This window comes from Numenius arquata, chromosome 2 (genome assembly GCF_964106895.1).
Source record: "Numenius arquata chromosome 2, bNumArq3.hap1.1, whole genome shotgun sequence".
NCBI classification, from domain to species: domain Eukaryota; kingdom Metazoa; phylum Chordata; class Aves; order Charadriiformes; family Scolopacidae; genus Numenius; species Numenius arquata.
In genome coordinates, this window is record NC_133577.1 from 22,050,956 (window position 1) to 22,071,220 (window position 20,265).

The 20,265-nt window shown below is 47.5% G+C and overlaps 1 protein-coding gene across 1 annotated transcript; it reads left to right on the forward strand.

The window, feature by feature from the left end:
* Positions 1-5,879: 5,879 nt before the first annotated feature.
* On the forward strand, positions 5,880-20,240 carry CCSAP (centriole, cilia and spindle associated protein). Its single transcript, XM_074169015.1, has 3 exons — positions 5,880-6,206; positions 13,909-14,237; positions 16,129-20,240. Exons 1-3 carry the CDS (start codon positions 5,912-5,914, stop codon positions 16,300-16,302), a joined length of 798 nt encoding a protein of 265 aa, XP_074025116.1. The 5' UTR covers positions 5,880-5,911; the 3' UTR covers positions 16,303-20,240.
* Positions 20,241-20,265: the final 25 nt, after the last annotated feature.

Here is a 20,265-nt window from a genome sequence, read left to right on the forward strand (position 1 = left end):
GTGCAGCATTATGAGCTTGAGACAAGGTTGGAGGAAAGTGCGTGGGCTCAGACACTTCTCCACTGCCTGCCTCTCCCTGAATGGATGTACACAGGCTGCCTCCTGCCTTGAATCATGGGGGTGGCATCCTATAGGTGTTACTGAGACCATGAACTTAATCATGTCTTGCACTTGTGTTGGGCTCTGCCACTTGGAGCACGATCCAGTTCTGCCTTGATGATTTTTCATGGAAGTGAGATCCCTCCACATGGAGAACTGCCTTGATCTCTGCTTCTCCTCTCAGCAGAACTTCAGAAATAACACAAGATATTTCTGACAGACATTCAGAACCCAGACATCCCCAGACTGGGTGTCTTTATCCCCTTTAGGCATGGAGAAAGAGAGGTGGCTGCAGGTTCCCACAGGATCTCCTATCCTCTCTCCAGCTTCTCTCCTAATTTCTGGTGGAGATGTGTCCAGGATGACAGTGTGGAGCAGAGCTGGTGAGGGGGAGAAGAAGAAAGCAAAACGGGGTGAGGGAAGGCAGAGGGGACCAAGGCAAGGTATACATACATGAAAGCTGCCATCCAGTGTCCTCCCGCCTCCTCACCATGGCTAGAGTGCCTGTCCCTGCAGCATGATCCAAAACATCTCTCCCTGCTCCTGGGCACCCATCCCAAGGAGATACATACCTTAGAAAGGTGGATGCAAAGCATGGACCATCAACAAGGCTTGGAGGAGCTGCTGAGGTTGCTGTAAACTGTGCTGCTGTGGGTGCTTGCAGGCACAGCCACTCAGAGCTCTAATGGTAAAGAGCTTCAAGTTCCTTCAAGAAAAATGTGAGCTTTGCAGAAGTACCAGGATTTGTGCTCAGAGCTGCTGGAAGCAGGGTTGCTGGAAGCTTCCCCAGCGAGTTGCAGCTTGTCCTGGCCATGACCAAATTTCCCAGAGCTCTGGATAAGAGAATCAGGCAGTCCTGGTGGACTTTTCCAGCCAAGTGCACTACCGCTGGCTAACCTGCCCTGCAGAGCATTTGAACCGGCCCTTCTGATCCTTCTCTCATGACAGCGTTACTCTGTGGGCAGCTGGTGCAGACCTAAAAGGGATAACAGCCCATGAAACCAAAGACCCCACATTGGCGGGATTAACCAGGCTTCTATTAACAGCACGATGGCTTGTTTTGTGAGGTGACTGCGACAGCTACCCCTAGTATTTGGCAGAGCCTCACTGATCGAGGTGAGGGCAGAGTTTCACAGGTTTAGTGTTTTTGTGTTTTTGGTTTTGTGTTTTTTCCCTGCCTGGCAAAATATTCTTGCTGGTTTGGATTTTATGCTGTTAAATACTTTAAATATATGGTTCTCTATGAGAAACAGCTTCTTTCTTTTCTCTCTTTCCTCCCTCCCCTAGACTTTACCCAAGTGATAGCTCAGCAGCCCGATTTCAGATCATGACAGCTCCTGTTTTGGCTGGAAGCCAGTCTGCCGATCTGAAAGCTGTGTTGACATGTAATTTTCCACTCCTACTACACACAAACTGTCTGCTGTCTCCCCTTATTGCCCAGAGAGGCACAATGGCAAAAGACTGCAAGTCAAAATCATGTGTAAACTTCCCTACGCAACTACCCTCTGACTTTCGGTGACCGCACTCTGCAAAATAACATACATGCTCATTTTTCATTTCCTGCTACTTATTGCATAAAAATCAAGCCATCTCTCTGCTGTTGACTCTGCTGTGGTTACTTCAGACAGAAATAAGACAGTTTGCCAGGCCACGCTGCTCTCCTCCCTAGAGAGAAGCTCTGGTGCTCCCACTGAAACAGAGGCAGCAGAAGAAATGGGGACTCCTGGGGTTTGGCGTTGATCAGTCATCTGCCATTGATTTGGTTGGAAACTCTCAGCTTACCTGGCCACCTGGTGTGCTACCTGTAGGACAGCAATAATAAGAATTAAGAGGCATAACTAAGATCCTCAGGGGGAAAGTGCTTTAAAAGGAAAAATCATGTTTAGAATTTCAAGTGTTGCCTTTATTTCATTTTTTAATGAAGGAAAAAACCCAGCAAAGTACGCAAGGGAGGAAATTCTAGTGTTAGTATCAATGTCATAAATATTATAGTTCCTCATTCAGGAATCATTTAATAACTGGCTACTCTCAGTCCATGGAAGTCTCTGCCATGAAGTATTGAAGCCAAAACTCATTAGGATTAAAAAAATAGTAATGTTTATACAGCTACGCTGAGAACATCCAGAGCTGCTGTGTTGAGGACGGGGAATAATTCTCATCTGGCACATAAGGAACCGCTTGGCTCTAGCTGGAGGTGTGAGGGAAGAGCTGTCCTTCACCCAGGACAGTCTCAGCATCCCCCCCACCCAGAGCTGCCAAATGTGCTTTGGAGCCGTTTTGGGATGATGGCTGGCCTGTAGGGACATTGGGTCCTGTTGCCTGGTGGTTCCTGCTCTGTAAGCCTTAAGATTGATTGTGGCAGGCTGTGGGGAACGTGCCCGACAGCCGCCGCTGCTGCTCGCGTCAGCCTTAGGTAAGGTGGGATTTTCAACATCAACATTGCTGGGTGTCTCTGCATCCTTCTGTTACAGGTCTTTTTATACAAATGGTCCCCAGTTATTTTCCAAGCCCAGCTGCTGCCAATCCGCCCGGCACCGCGGGATGTGTGTGCAAACTCCTGGGTGGGAGGGATGCACTGAGAAGGAGAAACTGGAGCGGGAATGTGAAGGTGCATCTTACCTCATAGCACAGGGGCAGCTGGGCACTGGCTTTTGTGCCAGCAAGGGATAGAGGCCCTAAACCCAGTATGGTACAACAGGGAGGATGGGTGGAGTCAGCTGCTAACAATACTATGCTATCCCTGAAGTGCTGACACCTTGCAGGCTGATATGAAGAGTAGATGCCCGATAAGAAGAGTGCAGAGTTTAGGGAAAAAATGCAGAAAATGGGAACCGTCAGACTGCCAGGATCTGGTGTTTCTGTTTCTGGCATTTTATGTGTGACAGCTGAGACACGGGTTAATGACTGGGCAGCAGATTTATGGGCACCCCAGGAGAAGCTTGGCCCTGCAAAAGATGAACCCCTTCTCCGTCAGGGAGGGAAGCCATCAGAGAGTATCCACACATCTGATACAGCTGTATTTTCCTAAACCGGGGACAGAAGCTATTTGGGAAGGAAAAGACGTAAAAAATTGTTGCTCTAAAATGACACCTGGGAACAACAGCCAGCCTTTTCATAACCACAGCTGCCAAGGTAATGCTTTGCAGGTTGGCTCAAAATGACATTTTGTACAAAATAACCTTTTCTAGATGGAAAGCAAATGCTGCAAACCCTGGACCTTGCCCATTTATATGAAATCCACAAATGTCATCTGCTTGTATAGACTGAGCAGAATCTGAGAGAAAGAAACCAGGGTCATGATTAATTGGGGAGTAATCTGCTCTCCTCTCTAGCCAGCGCTGCTACGGCAGCATTCTCTAGTGCTGTCTTCAGTTACCGGTGTTTTCATACCAATTGTCCCTTGTTATTCTCCAAGAAACGCTCTCCGTTACAGCAGGTGGTGCTGAGGGCACGGCTGGAGCACAGGGGGATATCACAGAGGTACCACTAAGGGCAACAGGAGAAGGCAGTGGGGACAACCCAGCTGCCACCTGAGCCCTCAGTGGGGATAATGAATGAGTGAGGCAGCTCCCAAATGTAATCCCCAGGATAGCACTGGGAGGGGGAAAACCCCTGGATCTGCCTGGTTTTCTTCCAGCAAAGCACGTAGGCAAGGCTGCCGCAGGTCTGCCTTGGGTAGGGCGCCACGCACGGCACAGCACAGTGAGAAGGTCCTCTCAGAAGGAGTTCCCCACTCACCGTTGAAGCTGTTGTGCGATGGCTGGCATGTCAGGGGTGCTATTTCTGTGCCTGTCTTCCCAGTGGGTACCCTGCCCAGGCTCCGCTCCCTTGTAGCTCTATTGCTGCCTACCCCCGAGAGCAGCCGGCAGAGCTGAAGGGAGCTGGAGAAGCTCTCACTGGTTTTAAAATGGAGCTTAATAGGTTTATGAACGCAGCTGTACAACGTGCTGCCTGCGGCACCAGGCACGGCAGTGCAATGGGCCTCTCCCGATTGCATCTTCCTGAATCGCAAGGGGGAACAGCCAGGATTTCCCCGATATCCTGCTGTCACAGAGCTGTCACCGTAACTGCTGGTGACTGGGGGGCTGGAGGGAAATATCCCAGCGCTTCTGCCAAGCTCAGGCAACGTCTGTGCCCCCCTCCCTCACCCCAGGGCACCACCGCCCTGCAAAGCCTCAACTGGCCCATGTAGGAACCGAGAGCCACGTTCTACTCGGTCTGAGCATCGATCAAACTAAACCGGGTTGTTCATACGAGCTGTATCAGGGACTGCATCAGCCCCGCCGCACAGGCGGAGGTGCTGGGAACAACCACCGCCCCCTCGCATGAAAGCCACCAGCACTGTTGTTACACCCAACTCTCCGGGACAGTGTTTTCCATCCTGGCTACCCGTGTCAGCTTGCCTTTTTTCATTTGTGCCACTTCGGGGAGGCACAAGGCAAGGCAAGGTAAAAAAGACCGTTTGCCTCCTTATTTAAGAAAAAGAGAAAAAAAAAAAAAAAAAAAAGTAGTTTCCTACAACTGTTTCTGCAAATCCGTCAGTGCCCCCGTGTGTTGGAGCTGGTGGCTGGAGGGGAGGCCGGAGAGGCGCCGCGCAGAGCCCTGCTGCCTGCCACTGAGGGACAGGGGGTACGCAGCTACCCAAAATGGGGTGTTTTGTCACGCGGAGGGTCGGGGCTGGAGGAGGGGGACCTCGCTGTCCCCTCTCGAGAGGGCTGCTGCGAAGTGTGGGTGGTGCAGTGTGGCGATGGCACCGCAGCAACCTTCTCCAGGACAACTGCAGCCCACGGGGACAGGATTTGGGTGCGATGCCTTAAATTCGGAGCGTGTGAGAGAGAAGGAACCACCCAGAGAGCAGGTTTTGGGGAGACCCGCTGTGTGGCTGTGCCATCGCGGCCGTGTCTCGGTGCGGGGAACGCCGCAGGGACAGTGTCGGCTGCGCAGGCCACCCTGTTTTCCGCTAAAACCACCGAAACGCTTCATTTCCCAAGCGACGGCGCTGGATGAGGCAAATCCTATTCTGGTGTTCGCTGCGGATGGGTCTTTAAAGCAGATTAATGCAAAATGGAGAGAGGCAAAATGGTCCCTGTTGCTGCAGGCACCTCTGCCCTCCCCCCGGCAGGCCCCTACCGCTCTACCCACCTTGCGGGAGCGGAGCTTGGATCAGCAACTGTGCCCCTCCCCCCCCGCGGTTTTGCACAAAAATGGAGTTGTTGATGCAAATTCATTAATTCTGGAGCGCTGCGCGTTTCAAACACGCCCCCCCCCCCGCCCCCGGCAGGCGCAGGGCTGAGCCACGCTGTCCCCTCGGCGGGGCGGCAGGACGGGTTTCCCGCCGCAGCCGGTACCGGGGGAGCAGCCCTCCTTGCACCCCGGACCGGGCGGCTGCTGCCGGGCGCCCGGTTCTGGGGCCCCGTTCCGGCCCGCGCGGGGCTCGCCCCGGTACCGGGAGGGGGATGGGACAGCGCAGGTGGAGGAGGGGGGGGGCTGCCGGGCAGGTGTGTCCCCAGCTGCCCTCATCCCAATGTTCCCCTCACCGTCGCCCTTCCCTCCCTCCCTCCCCCCCCCCCCCGCTCGGGGGCGGCGGAGCGCCCAACGACGCTCACCCCCGCCTCCCCCCGCCCCGCGCGCGTCAGGGGCCGCGCGCACCGTGTGACGCCAGAAAGGTTGGGGAGGGGCCGGCGGCGGCGCGTCGCTATTGGCCGGGGGCGGGCGGGGACGGGGCCGGACGCCGCTGTTTGGATTTAAACGTTGCAGCGGGAGGGGGCGGGCTCGGCGCGCGGCGGTGGATGATCCCGTTCCCGGCCTCGCCATGGTGGTGCCGGCGCGCCGCGTGAAGACGGAGTACATGAAGCGCTTCAAGGAGCCCAAGTGGGAGTCGTGCGGCGCCTGCTACCTGGAGCTGCTGCGCTACCGCCTCAGCCGCCGCCTGCTGGAGCAGGCCCACCGGCCCTGGCTGTGGGACGGCTGGGAGCAGGACAGCGGCGGCGGCAGCGGCAGCAGCACCGGCGGGTCACCGTCGCCGCCGAGCGCCGGCAGCCCCGCGGCCGCGCAGGAGGAGGAGGCGCCGCCGCCAGCGCCGAGCGAGGCGGGACGGGCGAGCCCCGGTAGGGAGCGGGGATGATGGCGGCGGGGGTGAGGGGTGTCCCCGGTGAGCTGGGGGGGGAAGGAGCCGGCGGTCTGAGCTCCGGCGGGGCTGCGCTGCCCGCTATTGGAGGCCAGGCGGGCGCTGCCCCCGGCTCTCCAGGGGGCGTCAAAAATGGCTCCGGGCGGCCCCGGCGAGGAGCGGGCTGCCGAGCTCCGGCGGTGCCCGGCCCGGGCGGTGGCCGAGGGAGGACGATGGTGTGGGGGGTCCGGCGTTGAGGGAAGCGGTCGCCGGGGTCGGCGTCAGGCGGGCAGGGGGTGCGCGGGTTTCCCGCTCGGTGCCCGCCGAACGCGGTGTGTAGGAGACCCCCGCGGGGGCCAGGCCTCTCCTCAGCCGCGGCCCCGGTGGCCTCCCGAGGCGCTCGCCATTCCCGACCCGAGGCAGTGAAGTGTTCGTAATCGGGTCCCCGCTGGGGCTGCGGAGAAGCCGTAGCTGCGGCATCGTCGGAGGCGTCTCTTTAAAAAGCCAAGTGGTGGCAACTCTCGCCCTGAGTCACGGGCCCTTATGTAAACGGTTGCCATGGCAGCGGAGCATCGCCGCCATTACATAAGCCGGTTCTCTTGGCAAAAGCAGTGGCAAGTGGGACTGTGTGTGCTTGATGCCATCGCACACCTCATCTGTCTCAGCTGAGCGCCTGGAGCTGAGGGTTGGGCTTGGGTTTGTGGCTGAGAGCAGGCGGCTCCTGTGGGCTTAAGCAGATGCAGAGCTAATAGTATTTGGCTCTCTTCTAGTACGTCTTGCCTTTTGATGTCTCAGGAATTAAGAATGCAGAGTGGGTAGACAGGTAACAGTGCTGTCAAGCTTCTGAAGTTGGTATTTTTTTATCCCATAGGATTTTGTCTCTTACCTATAATGAAACAAAACTATCTGGCAGCTATTGATTGGTGTTTTGCAATGTATTTTGAATTGGCTGTATATCTGTTGCACAGTAGCAGGGAAAATACTTGAGAATTGTTCAGTTAAGCCTCCTGCTGCCTGGGGGTGTGTTTTGGGGTTAGATGTGCTTGCTTGGAGTGGGGAGACATGAATCTGTTTCAACATCCCATGGGGCCTGAGCTTACCAGAATGATCTGTATTCTGATATTCAAGGCTAAATTGCATTCGTTGTCCTTAAGAATACCATGTTACTCAAAAGCTTTAGCTATGCTGTCGTATGTTCAAGAGGCCTGGTGTTTCAGAGCATGCTACTGATGTGGGGTTTTGCAGTGAGCTGTAGACCTCGTGGCTGGGTGGGCTTGTGGTACCCAGCCCCTGTATGGGGGTGCATACAGCTGCTGGGGTAATGCACTCCACCTTCCCAAGGCTGTGCAGTGATGGAAGCACCCCAGTTAACCAGTATGTAACAGAGTATTAGTGGGTCTAATCTTCCTTTCCTTGAGCAGGCCTTTGAGGAAGTTAGACCTGGGGAGTATGTGTGGAAGCAGTAAGTACGTAGCATCTCAGTGAGAAGAAGCACTAAAGAATTGCAACAGAGGAGGGAATGGTTGCATGGGAAAAGACGTGTTCTGATGAGTAGTTTAAAGGCTTGGCTTCTGGTGAGAGGAGGGTGGAAGCTGCACTCAGACTTGGCACTTCCACCTCTTTTTGATGCAGTCAGAAAATATGCCGGTCTTAGGTAGTTGTGGTAGGGACCAGAATTTCTTCTGTTCATTGAACCAGTGGGGTGGAGCAGGTAGCCCTCTGTGTTCTAGATGGGACTGGCAGTTGCCAAGGCTAGAGGCCGCTGGCTGGGGCACTGGTCCTCGGCCTGCTCCCTGCTGCTCTCTCTGACTCCTCTCTGGGAAGAGATCTGGCTGGAGTTCCTTGGTAGCCTGATTCTGATAGGGCCAGTTTTGGCAGTGGATAAAAGCTTGGTAGCTCTGGATGTGCTGCTCATGGAGGTGTTTTCTGTGGTGAGTGATGGTGTGTGTGACTATCCAATGCATGTGTAGTTGTGTCCTCACTTACTGTATCTCAGTGGCAAAGGGAGTGTGGAGCAACAGTGGCCTGTCAGTCTGTGGGGTTTGGGGCAATTGTGCCTCTGTAGCTGATGCAACTTTGCCATAGCTGCTGTAAGGGAATACCTAATGTTCTATTAGGTCCTTGCTACTTTACACTTATAATGGGAGAAAAATCTTTACCTTACATGCATTTCTTTGTCAAGTGGCTTAGGATAAATGTTTTTCCAAGTTCTGCCAGTATTTAAGAGCTTTGCAAGTCCTTAGCAAAAGGACTGGAAGCAACACTGCTTAGGCAGCTGGATTAAGTGGAAATTTATTGTGTACTGATGTGTACACTAATATGTAAGCAAGCAACTCATTCAGTATTGGACAATTGTAAGGATGTATTTTTCTTTTGCTTAGCGGCTGGCTAATTAAAGCAGGCTAATTAAAGCATGCAGAGGAGAGAACATAGAAACTACCACTCTGTGAATCTTCCATTATTCAACTGCTTTTTTTCTGGAAGAACTTAATTACACTGAAGTGCTGTGGGGGTAGCTGAGTGTGCTCGTGTTGATGACATCCTTTGTATTCTGAATCTGACATACACCCACACGCTGCAGCATCCTGATTGTTACCTGGCTACTGCTGCTTCCTTCTCTTTTATGTGGGGAACCTCATTTCTGGCTGAGTGGTATTGACAGTGCTTGTGGCCAACTATGTTTGGCAAGCACTAATATTGCCTAGTATCTGTGGTAAAGCCAATTTGTAATGGTGCTTGCGGCCACTGTTGCTTCTTTCCCACATTAAGATGAGCCTCTGTGTGCTTTTAAAGCAGTTTGTAAATGCTTCTGGTGCGTGTAGAGAAAGCTGGTGTATGTAGCTTGACTTTAAGGTTTAGTGGTGTTGGTCTAAAGCGCTACCAATACAAACACCTGAGAAAATGTTGGACAAACATGTTTTGTCACTGTATGTCATGCTTAAGCTACAGCCAAGTGATACTAGGGCATGCTTGGTGGCAACTTTGGGTTAATTCCTTCTGGCCCTTCACTCACACCAACTGTTTGTGGGACTGTTCTCTAGAACGTGCCCAGGCACAGATGTGCTTTAAACATAATCCAACAAAATCTTGACCTACATCAGCTGGTCTAGTTGACACATCCTCAAAACTGTCAACAGAACCCAGCAGGCTGGTAAGTGAAAGACGGGAGCTCTTGGCAGCAGTGCTGCTGTCAGACCTGTTGCTTGTGAAATGATACTGCTGCACACACATGCAGGATGAAGGCATCTTTCAATCCTTATTGCAATTTCGCCTTCAGCATTTTTGTGCAGAGCTCTTAAGTGACAGCAGTGACAAGCTGGTATCAAAGCAGTCGCCACACAGTAGTTGGAAAGTGACTGATTGATCTGGATTAGTGTAACTCAACAGAAGATCCAGTTTCAAACTAGTTCCCTGATCTTTTCTGCCTTGATGCTGCAGATGTATTTGCTGGCCCAAGGACAAGGGAAGGAGTATAATGTGGTGGGGGAAGAAGGCAATAGTGTCAGTTCAGGGGTTTATAGTACTGTCATTCAAAGCTGCTCCAATTACTACAAGCTTTGGTATCAAGCCAAGCCAGTCACTGCTTTCTGAACTCTGCTGCAGATGAAGCTTTTGTGAATCTAAATGGCTCTCAACTGCTGTGTTGCTGGTAGCTCCTCATACAAGATCTGTCTTGAAGCAATGACGTTGCTCTCTGTTTCAGCTGCAGTAACTACTTTCTAGTCAGTTCGTACCCACAACTGAGTATATGCCCCCTTCAGGAGGCCTTGGAGACCTGCCCTGTTTGGAGAGCTGTTTGTACTGAAGCAGGAAACTGAGTTCTGCCCATAGCTGTTTTAAGCACAAAGTGCTGCTTCTGAACCTGAGGAGATGCTGTAAAGAGCAAACATCTCTATACACAAATAATACTGTTGACCTCTAAGACCTGTGGGTCTGGTCAGAGGGTTGTTGGTACTTCCAACTTTCAATTCCCATTGAAATGGGAATTGGGTCTGCCCTGTAGAACATGCAGTAACGTGGGAGGGAAGGAAGCTCCACTTGAGCTTTTCCTGCTTGAGCCCAGGAGGGGGGCTGTTAGTTAAGCTGGGCAATGCAGCAGGGCTAAGTGACCTCTTCTGGGCAGGAGCTTTTAAAAGCCATATTGGGTGGGCCTGGCAGCCTTGTTCTGCCTGCTAAGCACTTAATCCCCTCCTGTCCAGTGTGCTCTGCTTAGCGTCCACGATGCAGTTTTCAGTGTTCCTAGCTTTTTCCCTCTCCTGTCTAATCCCTGTGATGCTGCAGCCAGTCAGTTCTGAGTTCTCCTTGTCAGCTGGAGCTCACACGCTGCATGGGAAGGAGACGGGGAAAAGTAGCTGGTGGTTGGGCTCCCTGAGCAGCTGGCCTAAGTCCTTCCTTGCCATCAACTGCTGCTTCTCCTTCCTGCTACCTTCCTGTGAAAAGGGGTGCCCAACAAAATGGCTTGGGTATAAACTATGGTTTAAGTTACTTTAAATAAAAGATACCTGCCTTGTGCCTTCACCGAGTTCTGTGTAAATGCTCCGCAGAAGCAAATTCACTGGAATACCTGCTCTAATAGCAGGTGCCCATAGGGTGCTATAGTAAGCTCTGGCACACAGCGTTTACTGTAAGACTGTGTGCAGGGCTCTGTGTGCCATTTACCCATATGCTTACATTGCTATTTTGGGACAAGCTGGCTCAATCATTTCTGCATCAGCTGGGACTATATCCTAGTGAGCAGCATCCCCAGGCATGGCTGTTACCTTGAAGTAATATCTTAAAGCTAGAGTATCCATGCAATTGCAGAGTCCCCACTTTCCTGTATTTTAAAGTATCTAAATGCTCTCTCTGCTGCTTATGAAATCCCTGTTGCTCCATTCTCCTTTGTAGAGAAGGAAGATGCCATTTTCCCTTGAACAGGGAGTAGAACAGCTTCCCGAAGTAAAAGCAATCCTGTTCCAGGATTGACAGCAGTATGTGCCCCTTCTGTGTTTCCTCAAAACAGTACTTCTGATAATGGCCTCCTTGCACAGAAGGGGACCTAGCCAGTCCCTTCTTAGGAGTGGGCTGTGTAGAGATGTGTGAATAATACTGTGCAAGGGGATAGTTCTGTGCTGCCTGTTGCAGCTGTGATGAATGAGCTGCCTTGTTAGATGTGAAGCTGTGTGTCCCAGAGCCCAGGACACTATACAAAGCAGGTCTCTTAACTACATTGAGGTCATTGGTGCTTGCTTTTTATTGAGCCTTGGCTGTAATGACTGAAACCCTGTGCACCTATTATTTAGGTACCTGAAATTTGTTTGGCCACTTTCTGGTTTCACTCTGTCGTTTCTTTGGCCTTGACTACTTTTCTTTGTTGTTTTGTGGGGACGCTCAACTGAATTCTTAACAAATACAGCTCCAAATACCTGTAACGCTGCTGGCTGCTCTTTACCAAATACTCAGCTGCACTGCAGTATCATCTGTAGCTGAATGCTGCACCTGCACATCTTGGAAGCCATGTGTGTATAGGCAAGCCCGAACAGGACCCACTGCCAGGGCCTCTGTGCTGGTTGGCAGCAAGTGGAAAACACGCTGGCAAGGCTAACAGCCAGTAAGAGGGAGCACGAGGCTTGCCTCATGGGAGTGCTGGGGCGTGTGGCAATTCTGTGTGTCTTTACCCCACAAGTGCAAAGTGAGAGGAAGAGTAAATGGATGCTTAACTGGATGCACACCCAGTGTGCCAGGCAAGTAATTTCCATTTCATCAGAGCTGGATGGATGCAGAAGCAAAATTAAAGCAGTGTCAGGTTGTCATGTACTTGCTTGACTAGCAATTAGCAAGAACAATTGCTATTGTGTCACGGGACTGGCAAGCCCTTTTGCTTTTAATGAAGACACCTAGGTAAAATTTGTTCTAGTTGTTTGTGGTCAACCTCTCAATATATGAGCAAGCCTTAAACTAGATGAACTCCTAAGCCAGTGAAGGAATTCTCTCCATATGTACCAGTGTATGCACTGAGACTTGGAACAGAGGTAGCTTGCGGCTGGTCCCTACCACAACCAGAAAGAGATGATGTGGCAGGACACTTGCAAGTTCAGCATGTTTATGTCAGCAGAGTTTGAATGCATCACTGTGTGTGTCTAGCAGAAGGCAGCATCTAATGTTCAAAGGTGGACACTTGAAGGGAATCACTTACTAGTGGACTGCTATGCTTTTAGGTTAATAAAAGGCATAGTTGGCCTAAAACTCACAGACTTCAGCTCACGATGTCGGCTTGTGGCCACAATGCTTAAGGATCACGTTCAATGCCTAGTCTACAACTCCAACTTGTCCACACTACTGATACAGGTTTGCAGGATGGAAAACTAAAACAGGGTTCTGTGTTTTTACTTTTTTTCAAAGTCATATTTCACTAACAATTTGGTGTTGTCTGCAAACTTACTGAGCGTGCACTCAATTGGCTTGTCCAGATCATTGATAAAGATATTAGTTTAGATTAGTATTAACAGACTAGTCCAAGACCTCTTGTCACCAGCTTGTGACACCTTACAGATCTCAAAGGTGGGAAAAATCTTTGGACATTCTTTTTCAGTCAGTAACTGTTATCAGTGGACATTCACTTGACTAATGACATTGTAAAACAGACTTGTTCAAAGCATCTTAGAACCTTATAGTAAGGCATGACTTCCTTACCAGCCTTTGTCTTAGATTTACGGAGTATTGCAGTGCTATACCAGATACTGGCTTCCTTCACTGGAAGTCTAAAATCCAAATTTTTGTATATAAGTAGAAGTATGCAGGAAAGGTTGAGAGCTGCTGGCTGTGAGGCACCACAAACAAAGGAAGACTAGTTCCTCCATAGCTCTATAATGCAAGAAGATTAGGTCTTATGGGACAGTAGTTTCCCTGTGTTTTTATTATTTAATGTCTTGTATAATGCTGATTCAGCTTTCAGTGTTGATCTACATCAGGAAATTAACCATGACACAGACTTTAAATTCTCCCTCACAAACCCTACTCTACAGACCCAGTGCCTGGAGGGGACAAATGCTGGACCCTTGTTAGGGAAGGTTTAAAAAGTGGGAGGCTGGAAATGAGCCTCGGAGAGCACTGCCTGTAGAGTGTGGTACTTTAAATGTAAAACACTTCACAAAACAGATAGTAAAGGTGATGTCTATCACTTTCTAAGTCTCTGCTTCATACTCCCCTCTCCTCCATTAACAGAAATCCAGAATCAAGATGTGTGTATAATCAAGAGAGCTTGAAAATGAATCACTTTTCTTTCAGCGGCAGCTTATAATATGAGGAATTTAATATTGCACGTACTCTTATCAGACTTCATCGCTGACTGGCTGGCAGCATCTACGTGGCATTCAGCAGCCCATCTGTTTACTGTCTGAAAGATGGAAGGATGAAATAGTGGAGACAGAAGATCACTGGAAACAGTCTTCAAAATACTGCCTGGAGCTACTGGTTATCTGTAGCCTCACTAGTGCAAGATGTGTTTAACTACGTGAAAGCTGATGTGCAGAGGGATGGGCTTGGAAATATTGTAGTCACTAAAGACTGAAGGCATTTAAGGTATCTCTCTGTTGCTAAGGAAGTAATGACTTTTTCCATTTCTAAAAAAAGCACAGCTTCAGTGATGTGTTGCGAGGCTGTGCAAACCAGGCATTAATATGTTGTCATTGGGAGCTTAAAGCATAACTTTTTTTTTTCTTTAGAGAAAGAAAGAGAAGAGCAAGAAAAGAAGCAGAAGGAAGATCAAGAGAAGCAGAAGGAAGAGCAAGAGAAGCATCAGAGAGAAGAGCAAGAAAAAACTGTAGAACACACTTCTGTAAAGGAAGCAGACAAAACCAGCCGTACAGGACGACGTCCGAGTCGAAGTGCCTTGTCCAGTCGTAATGATCGAAGATCAGCCAAAAGTCCTCAAAAGACAGATGCACCAAAGGAGAATAAACACCCATTTGCTCTGTATGGGTGGGGAGAAAGGCAGACGGATACTGGAAGCCAGAGAACTCACAATGTCTGTGCTTCTGCTTCAGCAAATGAAGTAAGTGAAAGCTTCTGTTTCGTTAAGGGGCAGCGACTACTTAGTGCATGGGTAAGACATAAGTCTAATATCTAGGTGAAACTTCTCAGGGATGCCTTTGAGTGCATGGAGATTCTAGCAGTAAATTCTTCAAAAAAAACCCAACAACCTAGCAATAAACCTGAAGAGGGTTGACGTGTCCAAATCAAGTAGCTTTTAAGTGTCAATCAGTTTTGAAGCTTCCTATGTTTGACTAATACTTTCAAGTTCTGATTAAAACTTGGCTATCTTGTTTCTGGCTGTTACAGCGCTACCAGCAAAACTGGCTGTTATAAATGTATTTCTGCATTCTGAACTTCATGAAAACAGGAGAAAAGCAGCAGGCAGTTAGCAGCAAGCATCCCACAGCAGGCAGGTATATAAATACTGGGGTAGAGCTCGTGCTGTGAAAGAGTGAGTTTTGCTGGGGAGCCTCCGAGGAATGGGAGCCTCACTGAGAAGGTACAAATGCTTTGCTGCTAAAATGCCTGTATGGCAGCCTCTTTCAGCGGGTTGCCAGCAGGGAATGTTCTCCTGACAGCGGAATGGTCTATTGGATGGCTGATGGATTGCAGGGTTGATGTAAATATTAGCAAAATAGTACAAATAAAATTCATATGGTCATGGACAGCACCAGGATTCCGCTGTAGCGGGATCTGTTTCCTGGCTTAGCAAGAAACACTAAGGCTGGAGTGTTACAACAGATCCATTTCTTTCTTTTTCTATAACTCCCCATGGCTGGTAAAGCACAATCATTGTGTCCCTGCCAGTGTCTTGTCTTTGTCTTACTACTAATATAGACTCTGAATCTATGACCCAAGACATCTGAGGATTAAGGTGGGTGGTGCCAATGTGTAAAGACAGAACTGACTTCTGATGGGCTGTTTTGGAAGGGGTTTGAAGCACAGTCTTTTCTTGCCTGGACAGCTCAGCCCTTGGAGGGAAATGAGGAACTTGGGCCTTGCTGCTCTTGAAAGAAGCTGCCCTTCCTGACGATGGATACTGTTACTGGGTTGATAAGCTTTGGTCAGTGGTGGACACAGTTGACTTGTGCTTTATGTTGGAGCCCAATAGGCTGATGCCTGACTTGAGCAGAGAGATTTATACTTCCTAAGATGTCTGACATTTCTTATGCTAGAAACAGTTGCAGAACCCCTAAGATCAGACCTTGAGCTCAGAGTGAGTGGGCAGGACGCTTCTGAAACGCTTCCAGTTGTGTAGTGCTTTGTCACAGTGGGGACTGACTACTTACTGCCTGGCCAGGTCACTTTTCTTGAATGTTTGAAAGCTGTTATTTCCCCATAATTGAGATGGGAGACTTGAAATCTGGAGATAGAAGCAAGAAAACACAGAAGCTGGCTCTTAAGATTAAATTTGAGGAAAATATGATAATTTCTTAATATAAAAAATAATCTATGTATGTTTGCCTGCAGCATGTTGTCAAAATTAAATTCTGTGGTCTCTCGGGATTGGTCTTACTACTATGGCCTAGGTTTTAAGGGATGCTTTGGCATATTGAGGGATGGTTAAGAATTTTAAATGGTAGAAATAAGAGAATTGAGGTTTTGAGAATATGTCAGAGTAAGATTGAGAAACAAGATTTTTTGGAATTGTTTAGTAGTGTGAAGTGGGAAAGATAATGCAGAATGGAATTTGAGGCTTTTTTTTTTTTTTTTAGAAAAAAATATCTGTGCTTGTACCACTTCTGTAATTAGTGGTACAAATTGCAGAAGAAAACATAATCTTGCTAGCAAACCCTGTTTCTTCAGGATGGGGACTGGGACAAATACAAAGTGATCCTCCATTTTCCTGGAGGATCCTGAGGACATTCCTCTGCTGTTTCCCTGCTGTAATACTAACTCTGGTCTTTCAGATTCATGAATCCGCTCTACGAGCGAAGAACAGGAGACAAGTGGAGAAAAGGAAGCTTTCTCAGAGGCGGGTGCGATCAGCAGAAGCAGAGAAAGCTTGGCGAATAAAGCCCTCCCCGCCAGACAACCCCTGGATGACAGAGTACATGAGATGCTACTCGGCGCGAGCCCGGTGAATTTGGATTCCCTTAGGCATCTTCAAAAGAAGTTACGCATATCAGGACTCTGGTGCAAGGAACCAAACTACTTATGCAAGGTTTTTATAGGGAGTTTCCAGCTGTTAAAATATTTATAATGATATTTTTATCTTGGCTACCTACCTCACAGTGGGGTGTATTGTTGGAGCCATAACATTTGAAGAGGCTTTGAAATAGAACTACCCAAACTTTTAAACAATTCCCCTTTTGGGAATCTTTCTAATGCTTCAGTTGACTTGTTTTGGGGTGGGAGGGGGGAACCTTAGCATGCAGGGAGACAAAGCAAACACTTTTTTTGCTCTTGGTTACAAATAATCTGTTGTCCCTTATTTTAAAAGTCCAAGTCATGGGGAGGTGGTGTTGGAGAAAGACTTTAAAGGTGTGATGGAGGTGCCTTTGCATTTATAGTACTATTTGATTTAAAACCTTTACCAAAATAAATATATTAAGACAGGCAACAGGAAAGCCAGTGGGTCTGGTAAACAGCACTAAAAAATGTAGATGCTTCAGGCAAACAAATACCAAGTATAATTTGTATATAGAAACTTTAAAAAATCCTTGTTTGATTAGTGAATCTGCTGATGCTAACTTTTATTGCTGTTTCTAAGGTCATTAGAACAAACTACAAATTTTCAGGGCAAGAAACAGCCACAGGATTGTTTTGCTGTTGCTGTGCCTGTTGTACCAAATAACTGATGTAGACAATCATCTGAGAGCTGCTGCTCAATGAGCAGCCGCTTGTTCTACCAGTATCAAGTTGTACCACTGTATTAAGCTTGTGGTCGCACTTACTCTACGCTTAATCGTGTAAATGCCAGTTTATTGAAGGAGAGGGCTGGCTCCTGTCTAGTGAAGTCTATTTTTAACACTTAAGAATATCTGTTATACTCAGTAGGGGTCAGAGTGCAATATGCATTCCATTTGGTGGTATTGTACAAGTATACTATATAAAGTTTTTAAACTCGAAAATCATGTTGATAGAACTTGTAGATGAAGTCCTGAGATGCTTTCTCCCTCTCCAAATTGGTGCAGGACCCCTCGCTATAGGGGAGTGAGGGTTAGGGGAAGAGGGAGGGGCGTACCCTTTAGTAAACAAGAATATATAAAGGAGTCCGAGTGCTCTCACACAGTAAGACAGTCATTGTGAGATCCTCAGTGGTGTGGTGGTTTTGTTTTTTGTTTTTTTTCCCCTCCTCGAGCTGCTGTAAATTATTTTTTTTCAATTTGGTAACTAAGCTTTAGGCAGATTATTGCTGTAGTTGTGAGCTTCAAAGTTTTGTTCAGATGTGTTGTGTATTAGTTACATATGTTGGTTATCTCGGTTTAATTGTTTGGAAGCTTGTGTTTTACAGACGGGACACCTTCTCCCGGGAAGCACACTCGCACTTCTGCAGCAGAAACCTGCACTAGGCTTAGCTGCATTCCGGTCTCAGTGAGTAAGCAGGGCTCTAGAATTACTACTGCAACACACAGAGTTACACGCTCAGTGAAGAGTTTGGTTGTGTTACTGAAAGTAAGTAATCATGCAAAGGGAGCAAGCATTGCTGCCTCCTAGCGTTAATTACACTGCATCAGTAAAGGTTTCATTAATCTCAGTTTTAATCTTGCTATGATGTCATAAAATCTATGAAATTATAATTGATTTTTTTACCTGCCTTTTAAGCTATAAAAGGCAGACTATAGCAGACTAAAAGGAAGCTATAAAAATACAGACACTCTTGTTCAGGCTACCTACTTGAGTTCTTACAGCTTTTAAGTCTGGGGATGTATGTAAAGTATGATTTAAGTATGTTACACATAACAAAATGATTGTATTCCAACTTCTAAGTAAACCCAGGTTAGAACTTCTGTTTGTTTTTAAACAGTGCCCAAAACTGAGTGAAACTATTCCAGAGGATGCCTTTATTTCGTGTGAGATTCCTTTAATTTCCTTTTGTGCTATGTTTTCCTCTTTAAACAGCTGCTGTAAATATGTTTAAGTTGCTTCTGATGCTGTTACAATTCAGAAATCCACTGTAGCTTTGAACAACAGTATCAAAGCATTAACTCAGTGTTTAACAGCCTTATTCCGTACAAACTCTGCCTGTTCCTGTTGCCCAGAATACCACATACACCTCTGCCTTTGTGCCACTACAGCAGATGGACTGCGCCCTCTGTGCATTTTGTCACATTAAGCAGTTTCCTTGATGGTGTAGGGCAGGACTCATCTTGCTGTCCTTTCAAAGGCAGCTTCTGCTGTTCTCTTCTTGCTGAGAATGGAGAGGCCAAGATGACCATGTGCCTGCCTTAAGTACCCATTCTGGATAAGATGAATCTTCCATTAGATGTTTCCAGTAACTATAGAAGGCTTTAATGTCTTCTGCCTCGGATACCAGGTACCAAATTTAAAACACCTCAAACAGGCTTGTTCATGCTAGAGAGCATGAGACTCTTCAACAGCATCAAGGTTGCTGTGTACTGAGGAAATGATCTAGTTCTTATCCTTGTCTGGTCAAGAGCTGTTCCCCAACAAAACAATTTGGTAGAAGATGGTAGTGACAGTAATCGGGTCATGTTGTGCTTTTTCAAATGGTCTGTAGCACCCAGGGTTATTTTTTAGCTATGTTGGTACTATCTTGGTTTAAGTAATAAAATGCCTGAAGTGAGAGGTAAATGATTCTGCAGATCAGGTAGCCTTCCTGCATTTGGGCACGATTTGACTAAAAAAGGCAGGTAGGTTTGCTTAGAGCATGTAAAACAGTGTAGTTCTGATAACTGCAAGTCGTATATGCAAAATGTCTGCCATGTGCCAGGCTGAAGTCTGGAAGGCCCTTATTTTGGTGTTCTGATGTTAACAAATGAAAAGCCCATTGACTTGGAAGGCAGAACTTTTCAGGTGTAAAAGCTTTAACTATATTCCATAGTTTCTTGCAGGAGGTGGCTGGTTTTTTGCATCAAATTGGACTCACTGAAAATGGAAAACCTAGTGAATGTCACCCTATGAATTAAGGCAGTTCTGAACCTTGTTTTGCATGGACTCTTGAATTTGGCCAAGTGATGACCGTGTCTCACTCTTGTTTTAGAAGTAAAACTTTGTAAGAACACAGTAAATACTCAGTTGTCCAAGGTCTTCATTAAAATAACTGTTTATTCATTTTTTGTTTGTTTGTTTCTGAAAGTACTTAGCTAAGTGAAACAAGACTTTTACAATGTGTAATGCTGCAATTTAACTATAGTGTTGTGAAGACTAGTGTTTACAATGTAAAATGTTACAACGCGAACTGTGTGGGAATGTCCCTGTGCACTAGAGTAGCATGCCTGCTCACTCACTGCTCTCACTTCTTTGCAACTATGAATTACAGACTTTGTTTCACTGGAAGCTGAGATAGGCAAGGTGGTTATCTAAACTTACAGCCAAACTTAACAAAACTGAGCGACAGACCTGAATTTTCTGGTGGTAATTTTATCCAGGTAGAAAATGCACATTTTAATCAAATTTGTAGGGAAGTGTAGCTGTTCTCATTTTTTTTAAGGTATAATGCAGTGCCACTGAAATATAAAGGCCTTGCTGAATTTTATTCTTTTTTAACTGTGATAGGGACCAAAAGCTAGCAATCTGAGGGCCTTAGGTGTGGTAACCTGGATGTTCCAGTTGATTTGCCAGCTCAGTTAGTGCGCTCAGCAGCGAAGCCATATATGGAGCCTGATTCAACACCTTGACAGTAGGCCCTATAAAATTAGGGGTACAAGTGAAGGGGAAGCTGCCTCAGCTATTGTTAGCACTGAGTTCACTTTAAAAACTATAGGGAAATACCATCTAAGCTTGAAGCAATATGTGTTTTTTAAAGTTTTTAAACAGTATTTGTTTTTAATGCTTCTGTATTGTCTATATTTAATAGTGTAGTGTCAACTTGTATATGTGAATAAAATGAGTGACACAAAGTGCCTTGACTGCTTGTACTG

Bases quoted from the DNA above. Each gene is read 5' to 3' on its own strand.
- CCSAP (XM_074169015.1), top strand. From the start codon at position 5,912: ATGGTGGTGCCGGCGCGCCGCGTGAAGACGGAGTACATGAAGCGCTTC. The intron at 6,207-13,908 runs GTAGGGAGCGGG...TTTTTTCTTTAG, and splicing joins GGCGGGACGGGCGAGCCCCG to AGAAAGAAAGAGAAGAGCAA. The intron at 14,238-16,128 runs GTAAGTGAAAGC...CTGGTCTTTCAG, and splicing joins CTTCTGCTTCAGCAAATGAA to ATTCATGAATCCGCTCTACG.